At 46.7% G+C, this 13,986-nt stretch overlaps 1 protein-coding gene across 9 annotated transcripts in view; it reads left to right on the plus strand.

Annotated features, from left to right (window-relative positions):
* The window catches only part of NUP93 (nucleoporin 93), a 127,074-nt gene extending 113,325 nt beyond the window's left edge, over positions 1-13,749 (plus strand). For 7 of the 9 annotated variants that reach the window (XM_060289745.2, XM_030848025.2, XM_060289747.1 and 4 more), the window contains 13 exons: positions 1,195-1,352; positions 2,439-2,604; positions 2,875-2,968; positions 3,779-3,970; positions 4,692-4,818; positions 4,931-5,003; positions 5,297-5,341; positions 6,895-7,011; positions 7,767-7,885; positions 8,651-8,768; positions 9,209-9,292; positions 10,747-10,875; positions 13,473-13,749. In XM_060289745.2, the coding sequence (XP_060145728.1) occupies positions 1,195-1,352; positions 2,439-2,604; positions 2,875-2,968; positions 3,779-3,970; positions 4,692-4,818; positions 4,931-5,003; positions 5,297-5,341; positions 6,895-7,011; positions 7,767-7,885; positions 8,651-8,768; positions 9,209-9,292; positions 10,747-10,875; positions 13,473-13,583 (1,533 nt within the window). In that variant the 3' untranslated portion in view covers positions 13,584-13,749. Of the gene's footprint in view, positions 1-1,194; positions 1,353-2,438; positions 2,605-2,874; positions 2,969-3,778; positions 3,971-4,691; positions 4,819-4,930; positions 5,004-5,296; positions 5,342-6,894; positions 7,012-7,766; positions 7,886-8,650; positions 8,769-9,208; positions 9,293-10,746; positions 13,390-13,472 lie in introns of those variants that run through there. The other 2 variants (XM_060289743.1, XM_060289744.1) reach the window with 1 other exon arrangement.
* The last annotated feature ends 237 nt before the right edge of the window (positions 13,750-13,986 follow it).

The raw sequence follows: 13,986 nt of genomic DNA on the forward strand, positions 1-13,986 counted from the left end.
TTGGGTTCTGGACATGTTTTGAAAGTAGACCCAGTAGGACTGTGGAAGAACTTGGATGTGGCAGAGTCAGGGCTGACTTCTGAGATTGTTGGCTCAAACAGCTGGAAGAACAGAGTTAGATATGGGTCCTAGAACGTGCCTTTCTTCTCAGCTCACAGTCTAGTTACAGTCAGATACAGACCCTGTGCAAAGTGCTGAACCGGAGCTGTGTACCAAGGGTGGTGGGCTGCAGGCTCCTGGCTTCATACAGGAGGTGAGGCCCACATTTGTGCTTAAAGAGTAGGGGCTTGCCAGCCAGGGGTCTGGGAAAAGGGTATTCCAGGAGGAGGGAGGAGCGTGAACAAACGCGTGGAGGCAGGAAAGAGTATCTGGTGTATCGGGTGTGTGGTAGGCCTGGACCAGCTTGGGGCCAGCTGGTGACGGCCTTGAGCACCAGGCTAAGCACTTAGGATGTAAATTGCTCAAAGGGGTTTAAGTGAGGAAGTGACACGATCAGATCTGGACTTAAGAAAGAGTCCTGCCGAGGGAAGGGTGGAGGGGCCAAGAAAGGAAGTCTGAGGTCCACTTTTCTGGAGGAGTTGGGGAAGGAGAGAGAGGAGTAACCACAGGGCTGCTGCGCAGGTGATGACAAAGCCACTTTTAGGAGAGAGAAGCTCTAGTGCTGGGAGAGTGGGAACAGAGCTGCTTTCCTAGATTCCCCAGTGCATAACGAAGCACGGTGTCCAAAACAAAGATACTAAGTGAGTGAACAACTAACAGGTGAATGGAAGTGCCAGAATCCATTTAGCTGATCATTAATGGTTAACATTTTATAAACTCAAATATGATAGTCTCTTATTGGTCAGTGAACGTCCTTAGCCTGAGTGCACATCTGTAAATTATCACAGAAGAACATGTCACCTGATTGCTGTGGGTACTGGGGTTCCACGGAGAACCCACTGGCTGTCTTTGAAGCCTGTGTACACAGTGCTGTAGAGGAAAGGCTCTCGAGCCAGACTGCCGCTTACCAGCTTACCTTGGAAAAATTATTTAACATCCCCATGCCTCAGGTTCCTAGTTTGTAAAACAGAGAGGAGGAGGCCATTCACGGTCCCTGCCTAGTGGAGTTGTGAGATTAAGTGACTTAATACAAGAAGAGGGCTTAGCTGAGGGCCAGCACATCAAAAGTCGTCAGTTAAACCTTTCCTCTTTTAGGATGGAGAGGTGGAAGGCCATCCTGTGTGGGCGTTAATTTATTACTGCCTGCGCTGTGGAGACCTGCTTGCCGCTTCACAGGTGGTCAACCGAGCCCAGCACCAGCTGGGAGAGTTTAAAACTTGGTTCCAGGAGTACATGAACAGCAAGGACAGAAGGTACAGTGAATGAGATGGTGCATCCAGAAGAAGCCACGTGGAATCAGCAGGGTGGCCCCCACTGGCGTTGCTCTCTTTTCCTTGTGCGTGGCTCCAAATAAGTTTCTGCTTGGGAGAAAAATGAAGTTTAGAAAGCAAGTAGAACTCTGTAGAATAACAGTTGAGAACATTAAAAGAGCCCCATTCCAACACCATGTGTACACTTACAAAGTCCCAGGCACATCAAGGATGCTTTAGTAAATGAAACTTTGTTGTATTACACTTCACTTGTTCACATTTAGTGCTTTTCCGGTTGACCCAAATGACAATATACGCTTCATACTCAAAGGCCAGAGTTAGAAGTTAGCAAACTTGAGATATAATCATTGAATTAATTCAGTAAGTTTTTTTTTTTTTTAGTTCTCTTGCATTCAGGAACTGCTAAGCATTCATTTTTCTCTGGTTTTTGTTAATGTAATAGGACTTAAGTTCATATTCAAACCCAGTTTCAATATACAGACATGTATGTAGAAGAAATAATGGTGGTTACCCCAGTTATACATGTGGAAAACCAGGGTTACCTTTTTGGCAGTGTCAATAATGCCGTGTCCAGAGATTGTCTTAAACCATAAGCCCTGTCTTGCTCATGTTAGAGAGTGTAAAGTAGGGACAGTGTTTTAGGGTTCCCCCAGATGCAGACTCTTCCCCCAGATGCAAGGGTTTGAGTGCATGGAGTTTATTTGGGAGGTGATCTCACAGGGATAAGGGAGTGGAGAAGCCAGAGCGGGGCTGAGGCACTTAAGGGACTGACTCTATCTTGCCCATCACTGCTTGAGGGCTGCCAGGGAGGTGGGTGGAGGATTAATTCCCCAGACCTTCTCACGTGCCTCTTGACAGCCACTACTTGAGGAAGCCAGTGGGTGGAGACGCAGGTGTTGGTAGCTGCAAGTCTGGTTAAAGTGATGGTGCCCGTGGGTATGGGTGGGACAGTGTTACCCTCCATGAAGGAAGGCTTTGTGACTTTGCTGTGTGGTTGGGACCTGGGTACTTTCAGATGCCCGTGAGGGTCTTTAGCATATGTGTCTGTGTGTTCCCTTGTGTCTCTAGATTGTCCCCAGCTACGGAGAACAAGCTCCGACTGCATTACCGCAGGGCCCTCAGGAACAACACGGACCCCTACAAACGGGCTGTGTACTGTATCATTGGCAGATGTGACATCACTGACAACCAGAGCGAGGTGGCCGACAAAACTGAGGACTACCTGTGGCTGAAGGCAGGCGCTGCTTCCCTTGCCCAGTAGGGCATTCTCCCCTTCCCCCTGCTCACACACTGCACACAGATGTTACTGCTTAATGTATAATGCCAATAGGGTGACTGGACTAGTGGATTTCCTGTCTCCTGGCCCATTTTTTATTGTGTAATATTCGCAACCAGTAACACAGCCATTAGCGTAGCCTTGAGCATGGCAGCTAATCAGCTACAAGTCCGCACACGGCACAGGAAGTAGCTTGTACCAATGCCTGTATTTCTCTTGGGCGTTTAGTTGAACCAGGTGTGTTTCGATGATGACGGCACCAGCTCCCCACAAGACAGGCTCACTCTCTCTCAGTTCCAGAAACAGTTGTTGGAAGACTACGGTAAGATACCCAGAACATAACTACCTTTCCTCTCTTGTCCACCTAAGGTCACTGCTTAGCTTTTTTCTGGGAAAATCCATCTCTGAACTCTGTCTCTCCTTCAGAACCCTCTGGATCTTCAAAACACAACAAAACAATGAGTTCAAATTTGGGTAGAGGCCACGCACGTTGCCGTAAACAGAGTATGTGACTTACATGGTCGTTGACAGTAAACTCCACTAGTTCTTTGAACTGCTCTGGCAGACACTGGCTCAGGGAGAGACATAAGAGGACTTGGTTACTGCTTCCTCAGAGACCTCGCAGTGACTATATCTGAGCACAAACAAGGGAGAAATAGCTTTTAATTTTTTCTTTCTCTCACTGTTTAAAAATTGGGGGAAGAAAAGGAGATTCCAACTAGTGGTCCGCAGTGTTGAACGCAGATATCTGTGAATCTGAGTATACCGAAGCTTTGAAATCATTCCTGTCCTTATTGAGTGACTTTTATCAGGATAAAGGAGAGAAACAGCCCCTTTTGTATTCCGTTTCAAGGTCCTGTGCTCTGTTTCTCTCCCAACTAATGCAAGCAGTTTGGGTTTTACAACACAGCCCCCGCTCGCCAGTTGTTTTGTGAGGTCCGGAGGCTGTGGAAACAGGCCACGGCTGGAGTGGCGTCCACTGTGTCCAGAGCCCCCGCATCCGTTCAGGCTCAGGCTGGTGCTTTTGTCCCGCCCAGCAAGTCCTTTGAGCACATAGGGCTTCTTCTGGGCTCGGGGCTGCCGGCAGAGGCCGGCTCCTTCTGAGTCAGCTTGACCTCCTCTTCCTGGACAGGCGAGTCCCACTTCACAGTGAACCATCAGCCCTTCCTCTACTTCCAAGTGCTGTTCCTGACCGCGCAGTTCGAAGCTGCCATTGCCTTTCTCTTCCGCATGGAGCGGCTACGCTGCCATGCTGTCCACGTGGCGCTAGTGCTCTTTGAGCTAAAGCTGCTTTTAAAATCCTCGGGACAGAGCGCTCAGCTCCGTGAGTATTTGTTGGCAGTGGCACATCCATAACACATCCCCCCATCAGATGGCAGTGGACACATAGCTGCAGCCAGCAGGGATTTGGGCAAGTGGTACCAATCATTTTAGAGTGTTGTAGGCGGTTGGGCTTATGAGATGATTAGTATGAGGGTTCTTGCCTTTCCCGCCTCCATTAGTATTCCCTGAGGTGTTTAATAGATAAAATGCTGTGCTAAGTGCTAGTTTTGTGGCCAGTGAGTCAGGTCGCCTGGAGGGTGGTGCAGGAGAAACAGTCCCTAGAGTCGTGAGACTGGTTCCCATTAGGGCTCTAACTGGAGACATTGGAAGGCACAGCCAGCCATCTTGTGTGCCTACCTGCATCGGGTGGGAGTCCGGGGAGGGAGAGAAGATACCTGTGCATGAATGGCTGCAGCTTCCTTAGTAGCACAGCAGACTCACTCCAGAGCACATGCCGTAATGGTCAGTTGTCACCATCTTTTCACTCAGAGACCAGCATACCTAGTGATTTACTAAAAATGCCACTTTCTCCAATCTGTACTTGGGACGAAATTGAGGACAGGGTGGTGAAGGCGATTGGCCTAAGCTCACAGTGGCAAACATTGGCTGGGCTGCAGGAGTAGGTGCCACCACTGGGTCTTTGGACTCAGTTCCCATAGCTCTCCGTTGCATGGGTCAGAAGGGCAGTGTGGTTGTGACCAGTTCTGTCCCCGTCGGTGCAGTCAGCCATGAGCCTGGCGACCCTCCCTGCATGCGGAGGCTGAACTTCGTGCGGCTACTCATTCTCTACACCCGGAAGTTTGAATCCACGGACCCGAGAGAGGCCCTCCAATACTTCTACTTCCTCAGGTTAGACTGGCTTTTGACCATTTACTTCATCTGGTTTTGATTTCTGCCACTGTGAGAATGACAGAGACCTTGGGGCCACACCAGAAACCGGGTTGATTTTGTCCCCTTTTAGAGACGAGAAAGACAGTCAAGGAGAAAACATGTTTCTGCGTTGTGTGAGCGAGCTGGTGATAGAAAGTCGAGAGGTATGTCTGTTAACTTTTCTCCACGCCCCCATGATTTCCAGTGTACAAGTTCTCATGCTGATGTGATACTGGATGGTCACCTCAATATGAGTTTGGTGGATGTGGCTGGGGGCAGGGGGGTGTTAGAGTTTTCTTTGGTTTCTGACAATGAAAACGTTGATTCAGTCTCACTGTTCTCTAGTTTGTGCAAGACTTCTCCCACCTCCCCTATTCCTCTCTTGTCTTCAAAGAATTGTGGATTATGTATATATCCTCGTCCAATCAACTGAGTAAACTTTTTTTTGTCTCTGCAGTTCGATATGATTCTTGGGAAACTAGAGAACGATGGAAGTAGAAAGGTGGGTTAAGTGCACCCCAGAGGTGTGTTAGTTTGCAGTTGGGGATTTATAATTGTCCAAAGAATACAGTTAGATTTTAGGATTCAAGGTACTGAAGATGCAAATCTGAATGAAGTTGCTTAGTTTTAAAAACAAAGAATGAAAATTACAGGCCCCAAATGATGACCTTGATTTTACATACATTTACATTTCTCCTTAAAATATGTAAATTTGTGGTTAGATAGTTTTTTTATTATGTTCAGAATACTCATCTGTTCACACCTGCCATATTTTCAGCTGAGAAGGCTACATTTCTGCCATTCTTGGCTCAGAAAATATGCAAGAAAGAAATTGGTTACTGCACTTACTCTCCCCAGAGGGGAAAATTACAAATGTACTTGACCTCTCTCCAAAGATAGTTTTTGAGGGCTCAGAACTCTACACTGACCCCAGAGATGCAGCTGCTTCCATGAGCCTTAGCAGTTCCCTAAGACCCATCATGGCTATTGGGCAATGTAGAAGGGGCAGAGGCCCTAGTGTCAGAGACCCCTCCTGACCCACTCGGGCACTCTCCACATGCCTCTCTTAGGGACTCACTTTCCTCATCTGTAAAAATGGGTGATTTAGAGACAGCAGTCTCAAGATGACCTCCCACTGCTCACACCATCCAGAAGAAGAACAGTGGCAGTGCTGGTGACAGTGGCCATGCTTATGGAGCAGTGACAACTGCCAGGCCCCTGTGCTGAATGCTTGACATGTATTTTCTCACTTAGTCATCACAAGAACCCAACACAGTGGGAACCGTCATCTGTTTTTCAAGGGAGGAAGTGGAGACAAGAGAGGTTATTTTCCTCAAGATCACACAGCTAGTAAGGAAGTGAGCTGGAATTTGAGCCCAGTCCTTCTTGACCCCAGAGCCCATGCTCTTCACTGATCTCCTGTGCTGCCAGGGTGGCGGAGCAGGTCACCCGACTTGGTCCAGGGCTGATGGAGAATCAGATGGCCAGTCAGACGTCACATAGTCTGCCCTCTCTCTTCACGGTACCTCAGGCCTCTCCCATACTTTCTTGACCATTTGGTTGCTGTTGAGTGATGATGCAGATTTTTTTTGTTTGTTTTTAGTATCCTGACACCACTTGCCATGTATTTTTTCAGGACTGGATTTCTTTTGCCATCTGTCTTAGAAAACAAATTCAGAATCTTTCAGATACTTTCTCTGAGCCTCCTGGTTTTTTTCCCCCTAGTGCCTACTCATCAGCAAAATTAAAATCATTGATGATTTCACCGATTCTCTAGGTCATTTTGGAAAATTAGAAAGCACAGTCTTACTGGTGACTCCTGTGCTGCCTTTGAGTCTGCCTCTTCATGAGTAGTTTCCTTGGTCCTTTTCATATGTTTAGTACGACCGTATATCTTCAAGAAAGCCAGAGTCTAGCTGGTGAAATATGTGCATTGCCCAGGGCAAGTATTTTCAGTTAAAGTAGTTTTCGGATCTCAGTTGCTTCTCTGTGTTTAAAATAACAGCTCTGTCCCCCCATTTCTCTCTTCCTCCCCTCCATGATTTGTCTTGTCAGCCTGGAGTCATAGATAAGTTTACTAGTGACACAAAGCCTATTATCAACAAAGTTGCTTCCGTGGCAGAAAATAAAGGACTGTTTGAAGAAGCAGCAAAGCTTTATGACCTTGCCAAGGTAAAATGTGCTCTTTTCTTTCTTCTGCACTTAATAGATCTGTCATCGGCCTTTTGGCGTTAAATGCACAAACATTTCGATGGTGCCATTGTTGTACCCCTCTCCCTGCTGAGGCATTTTCTCCTAGTGCTTAGGCAGTTAATAGTCCAGTCAGGGTGAAATTCCCATTTTACAGAATTATTTCTGCCCATAAGGTCTTTCTGGCCAAACAAGAGTGACATATTGAAAGGCTGTCCCACGGGCACTGAGCAAAGCCTCCCTTGGCAGCAGAGGAAGCGCCCATCATGCTTGGGTGGTGAAGCTGCTGGTGAAGATGCCTGGTGCTCACCCTCCGGGCAGCCGCACAAACACTGACCGGTGTGTGTCAGGGAACAAAACCACAGCTGAGGGGTTCTGAGAGAACTGGAGGAAGTAGCTCGTTGTGAGAACATGTGGGGAATACCGATGACTGTTAGGGCCTGAAGAAGAGTACATTCTCTCCTTTTATCAGCTGACCAACGTGGGCAAAAAGAGGGTTATAATTCATTTTTCCTTTCATTTAAAAGTGTTCTGATTGAGGTCTAATTAAAAAGTAGAAAAATGTACACATATTCAGTGAACAGCTTGATGAGTTTCCCACAGGTATGTATCTGTGTCATCACCACCCAGATCAAGATACAGAACAAAAGTTACCTCTTTGGTTTCGGTTATTTAGTTTTTTTCCTCTTATTGATTATTTTTAATTGATTCCTTTCTTAATTTAAAAAACCGAACAGAATGCTGACAAGGTGCTGGAGCTGATGAACAAACTGCTCAGCCCTGTCGTCCCCCAGATCAGTGCCCCGCAGTCCAACAAGGAGAGGCTGAAGAACATGGCGCTCTCCGTCGCGGAGCGGTAAGGCCGGGGCTGGCTCCGGGGGGTCCCGGGGCTCCCAGCGCCCACCCAGACGCATCTGCAGCTTTACCGTAGCATCAAAGAGTTCCCCAGCATGGCTCTACTCACTCACCCTCCCACCAGCACTGACAGTTTGACAGTTCCTGTTCCCCCACGTCATAACCAACTGTCACTTGGCACTGTCACTTGGTAAACATTCTTGCGAAAAGGAAGGGTATGAAAGGGTATCTCAACATTTTAATCCTGTACATGAGGTTTAATTCTAGGCATTATACTCATCTATATGTCATTAGCAGCCATCTCAAAGACATTTTGGAACAAAGCTAGTGATGGATGGATGGATGGGGAATTCTTAGAGATGTAGTGGCCAGTGTTTCAGAAGCTACCTTCCTCCCCATGAGTTCGAGGAGTTATCATACTTTAACCAGTGTAACTCCCAGACTGGGGCAATAGTTGTCACTTTCTGTGCCCTCTGCAGATACGCCCAATAAAGTGACCCAGTGAAAACTGGGTTGGAGATGCTTGCTGAGATGGGGGCTGAGGCAAGAGAACTGTGCTTCACACAGAACATTTATAGGTGGATTTCTGTCAAACCCGCCATCAAATGCTTGGCCATTTCAAAAGAAACACTATTTTCCACTCCTTAGTTCACTTCATCTAGAGAGTTTAAGAGGTTTTGTTTGACATTTTTTAGACGCTATCCTCAAGTTATAGATTGCACAGAAATTCCTAATATACCCCCCTTACTTCTTTTTTGTCCTTCAGGTATAGGGCTCAGGGAATCAGTGCAAATAAATTTGTGGACTCCACGTTCTATCTTCTGTTGGACTTGATCACCTTTTTTGACGAGTATCACAGTGGGCATATTGACAGAGCCTTTGATGTAAGTTTCAGGAGGGGTGTTTGAAGTGCAGGTTAATGTATGCCCTTGAAAAATCAAAACACTTCGTGAGATTCATTTAAAACAAAGGAAGTGTCACCAGTATGCCTGTTAAGTGAAGAAGGACAAGTATGATCCTGTGAATATAAAAGGGATTTCTGTGTTGCTCTTTTTTTCCTTTTTCTCTTCCTTTCTTCTTTAGTCTAAAAACAGAGAGGTTTCTCAGAGTAATTTGAAATCTCTGAATTGTAAAACTGCCTCAGAAAACGAGGATAGGAATTGAGTCAGTCAGCAAGTTAGAATCAAAGCCTTTGAATGAGGGGATTAGCATTTCCTATTAAGAAGCCCACTATGAATGTGTTAGATGCTGACTATGTGTTTGAGGAGATGAAATGACTGTGATGGTTGTATCATATGGGACCGATGGGTTTTGTTTTAAATAGATAATTGATCGGTTGAAGCTGGTGCCCCTGAATCAGGAAAGTGTGGAAGAGAGAGTGGCTGCCTTCAGAAATTTCAGTGATGAGGTGAGTCCTTTTCTTCCTGAATTATAAAATTCTTTTTTCCCCCACTTCTAACTGAAAGCTTTTGTTTTAACATAGCCAATAACTTTAACAGTCCTACTACAGTCACCATCCAGACTGAGTTTTCTAAGACAAGTCCAATTTCAGGTATCCTGGGCTGGTTTTTCTGTGAGTACACATATCCCCATCAGATTATAGTCTGAGTTCCTGACTCAGAAAATACACTCGCTTTAGAGACCAGACATATTCTTGGGAGAAACAGGTTTCTTGTTGATCTGTGGGATCTGGTTTGATTCTTTATTATGCACTTGTTCTAGAGGGTGTGTCAGTGCTTAACTCTGATCTTGTCTAAGTAGTTCCATTGGGTACATGAAATATGCATCATGATTCACATCCTTCTTTCCCTTCTCTGAACCATTTTGTCTCAAGAAGCAGATGCAGTGACCACGGACTCAGTTATCAGCCCACGAGCCCCAGAGCTACTGTCTCTCTGCAGGGTTTCTAGCATGTTGCCACTGCTTAGCCCAAGGGTGCTCAACTGGGCTGCACACTGGAATTGCTAGGAGACCTTTAAAAAAATCTGTGTGCCCAGGCCCAGAAATTCTGGTTTCCCTGATCTGAGCTGCAGCCCAGAACTCCCCTGGTTATTCCCATGTGCAGCTAAGGGTAAGACTCTTCTCTAGAACCACAGGCACTGAGGGCCAGCTGCCTGGTTCCAGGATGTTCCTAACAGTGTTTCAATTTAAAACCATTAGTAAGCACATTCCTTTTATGAAAGCATGTTTCTGTTCTAGAGGAAGAAGAAAGGCCGGCTTCTGCACATGTGGTGAGGCAGCTGCCTGCTGTGGTACACACAGTTCAGGAGGTCTTACCTCTTGCCGACCATCCCTTCACACCTGCTGCAGTTCTACCCCTAGCCACTCCTTCTGTTGATTCTTGCCCTCCCCTGGTTACATCATTCAGTGTTTCATGGACTGAAGTGTTGTACCAGGGCCTGTCCTCATAGACACTCCCAAGGACTCTGCTCGGGCTGTGCTGGTCCCATGGAGACAGTCTGGTGGGTCTGAGACAGTGGGGAGTGGTAGGGACTGGAGAACCAGTGTATGCGTCCCTGCCTGCTGACATTCAAATGCAGGCTTTTGCTAATCACTCTTGCTGGCCAGACGTAGTGGGCATGCGTTTTGCTCACTGCCCCTGCCTAGGAGGACTGGCATAAACAAGGGATCAGAAGAGTGACCTACCTGACCTTCTGAGTAGCATTGCCTGAGCTTTGCTTTCACGCTTGACATTTCAATGCCATCAGCTCCTTTTTGGTGGCTGTGTGGCGCTCCACCTGGCAGCTGTGGAGATGTGATGTGACCAGGCATTCCTGGAGCACTGCTCCCCCCTTCCCCAACCTGTGGTTGGCCCCAGGGCTTGGTTCTTTCTCCTTACTTCATGTGTGTCCCTTTGTGCAGGTCAGGCACAACCTCTCAGAAGTGCTTCTCGCCACCATGAACATCTTGTTCACACAGTTTAAGAGGCTCAAGGGGACAAGTCCATCATCGGCATCCAGGCCCCAGCGAGTCATCGAGGACCGTGATTCTGTAAGATCCCAGCCAGATGGTTGGCCAGAGCCATCGCTGAGAACCACCTTTCTGGTTTGCTGTCCATTGCACCTCATGAGACCACTGCTCATGACCCTAAATTGCTCGTTTCTTTACTACCTGGCAGCTGGGTAAAGCTTGTGTCAGGGGCTCCCGGAAGAAATCGAACATTAATGGGGTTGCTACTCTTCTCAAGCTAAAAAACAAAGATGTGCTAAGTCAGCGAATATCACCTTTTAAAAAATCAAAATGCTAATTTATACGGATTCCACAAGAATTCCAGCCCTTTTTTTTAAAATATATATTTTTTTAAATATTTTTAAATAGAAGGTCATTTTATGAGTCTCAGTTCAGCACTTTCATGAAAACCATACTTACTTTTGGTCAACAATTTGATGCAAACCTTGTTTCTGCTGTCATCTCACAGTGACTCCAGAGAGGTACCTAGGACAGTCGTTATCCCCATTTTACAGTTGAGGGATCTGAGGCCTGGGTCAGGAGGTGTCTTGCTTTTGTGGGCCCCTCAGGTGGTAAGTGAAGGAGCCACGTCTGGAAGCCGGGTCTGTCTGATACCAAGGCCAGTGCCCTTTCCATTGCCTGTGGGGCCTCCAGCATTGCTTGGGTCACGCAGAGTCCAGGTAGATAGAACCCTGGGATTCCAACAGTGTATGGTGTACAGTTGATTTGACAAAAGGGGAAAGAAAGGTGTTTGACCCAATTAAACCATTAATTCCGTCGCGCAATGGATAGCGCATTGGACTTCCAATTAAACCATTAAAACAGGCAGTGTTTTAGAATTACCTTTCCCTTAACATTTCCACTTAATGTTTGGTGAGTCTCTCAGTATGGTGTACAACAGCCATACCTGATTTTGGCAATCAAGAAACTAGAGCCTTGAAAATCTATCTCCCGCCTCCATGGATATCTGAGGGCTCTCTCTGCTATGACCCCTACAGGCATTGTCACTGTCAGAACCTCTGCCTCGTGAGTGACGGTGGGAATTTTCACCTTTAGCAGCATACATAGCAGTGCTCAGAAGTGGTCCTCTGACGTGGTAGGCCCATCCGTGTGTGCATGAGAGGCAGCTGCAGGTCTGCCATCTGCCCTTGGACAGGCAAGAGCCTACATAGGAGATGTGCCAGCAGTGGGCTCGCTGTGCTGGGGCCTTGGCAGCAGTGCTGTTGTGAATACAACTACTGAAGTGGTGGGCGTTTCTGATACTCTCTACTGCTTACAGGTCAGAGCAGGGCTTGCTCACAGAGAGCAGAGCTGGTGGCCTGGCAGGTCCATTTTCCACATCTGAAGGGAACTGATTTAAGACTAGCTGGACTCACACGCTGTGTGTTTTAGTCTCTCTTTTTTAGGCACTTAGTTTTTACATATGATGGATAAAGCCATTCTCCTGTCTTCCTTTTACCCACCGCTCTCCTTTGTAATGACAGGAAGGGATGGGTGGAGTCGAGGAAAGACTTACGTGTAAAAGCTGCCTGCCCAAGAATTGGCCTCATGGTTTAAGCTGCAGTGTTGCCAGGGAGTGGATGGGTCGCTTGGCCTGCATACCCCTAGAGCTTACGTAAAGTAGCTGCAAGTTAGGCAGGAGAACCCATGCACATTTTTGCACTTTTAAAGAAAATCTGATGGATACTCTCATCATAAAGTAAATTTCTTTTGGTTTGGACATTCATTAGGACCTTTACTTGCCAATTTACTTCACATATCAGGTAAAAGGCACTTACCTTTCAGTTTTCTTCTTGAATGGTCCTTAAGAAGCCTAGTAAGTGACCCTTGAATTTTTCTTAAAAATCTCATTACTGATCCAAAAGATGTGTGTAGACCCTCCTTTTCTATTCCAGATATGGTTTCCTTTCCTGCTGGTATAAGCATCCAACACACCTCAATGTGGGGCAACCTGAAGCTGTTCTCTTACGTTTCTTTATTCAGTAATTTATCAGTTGGAAATTGGAGTGAAGGTTCCTATTTTTGTTGTTGGAAACACCTGAGTTTAAATCTTTTTCCTTCCTGGAGCAATCCAGGAATCTCATAAATATTGTTGCCTGAGAAAAGAGGACCAAGCACTTCTGTCAGGAAGGAAGGAATGTAAGGAGTGAAAGGAAGGAAAGGGGAAGATGCAGGAGAGGAAAGAGCTGGAATGGGCCTCACTTATGCACGACTGTTGCCTCTGGTAGCGCAGGTGCTTCACGAGGGTCCTAGAAAGAAACTCAGGACCCCATGGTAACAGTTGGACAGAAACCAGCCAGGAGAGAGAGAGAGGCTCAGAGAAGTAGAGCAGGCAGTCTGAAGCACAGGGCCGTGTCAGCAGCTGGTCAGACGTGTCAGGTGAGGCAGCTTGCCCGGCACACCCATCCATCTTTTGTTAAGCAGAAGGGCTTTGGAACTGAGGCCCCAGCAGCCGAGCTTTGCTAACTCTGCACCATGCTGGAGGAACATGATGGTGGAGGGTGAGACTGTCATCCACCCACCGGGAATCTGCCCTGACCCCAAGGGGTAGAAAATGGAAGGCCGGGGTGGTGGTTCTCAGGACAGTGCCCTGACCCAGAAGTTAACTGGATTTCTTCTCTTCTTCCCCTTTCTCTCAGCAACTCCGCAGCCAAGCCCGAGCCCTGATTACCTTTGCTGGGATGATACCCTACCGGACATCTGGGGACACCAACGCGAGGCTGGTGCAGATGGAGGTCCTCATGAATTAAGTGCGATGCTCCAAGGGGCTCCTGGGGCTGCTCGCTGTCAGTACCTCAGGCCTGTGGGCCTGCCAGGGTGGGGGGAGTTTCTGGTTTTGTTTCTGTTGTGTTAGTTTTGTTTTGTTTTTTTGTATTATGTATATTTGTCAACACCAATAAATTTCTTTGATTTGTATTTCTTTTCACATTCTTTTATTTTCATTGTTTTGTTTTGTTTTTCCTTTGAAATTTTGTTCAAATTTTTATTTGTGTGGGAGGAAATGTCTTCACTAGTGCTTGGGCCAGAAAATTATAGGCTTATATAGGCATCTGTGATTTGGTTAAAGTTGACCTTAAATGATTAAAAATTCACCCAAAATGAGCAAGGAAATGAAGCCTTTGGGAGTTGCTTTTATTTAGATATAACATTCCC

The sequence above is a fragment of the Globicephala melas genome, chromosome 19, assembly GCF_963455315.2.
Source record: "Globicephala melas chromosome 19, mGloMel1.2, whole genome shotgun sequence".
In the NCBI taxonomy this organism is placed as follows: Eukaryota; Metazoa; Chordata; class Mammalia; order Artiodactyla; family Delphinidae; genus Globicephala; species Globicephala melas.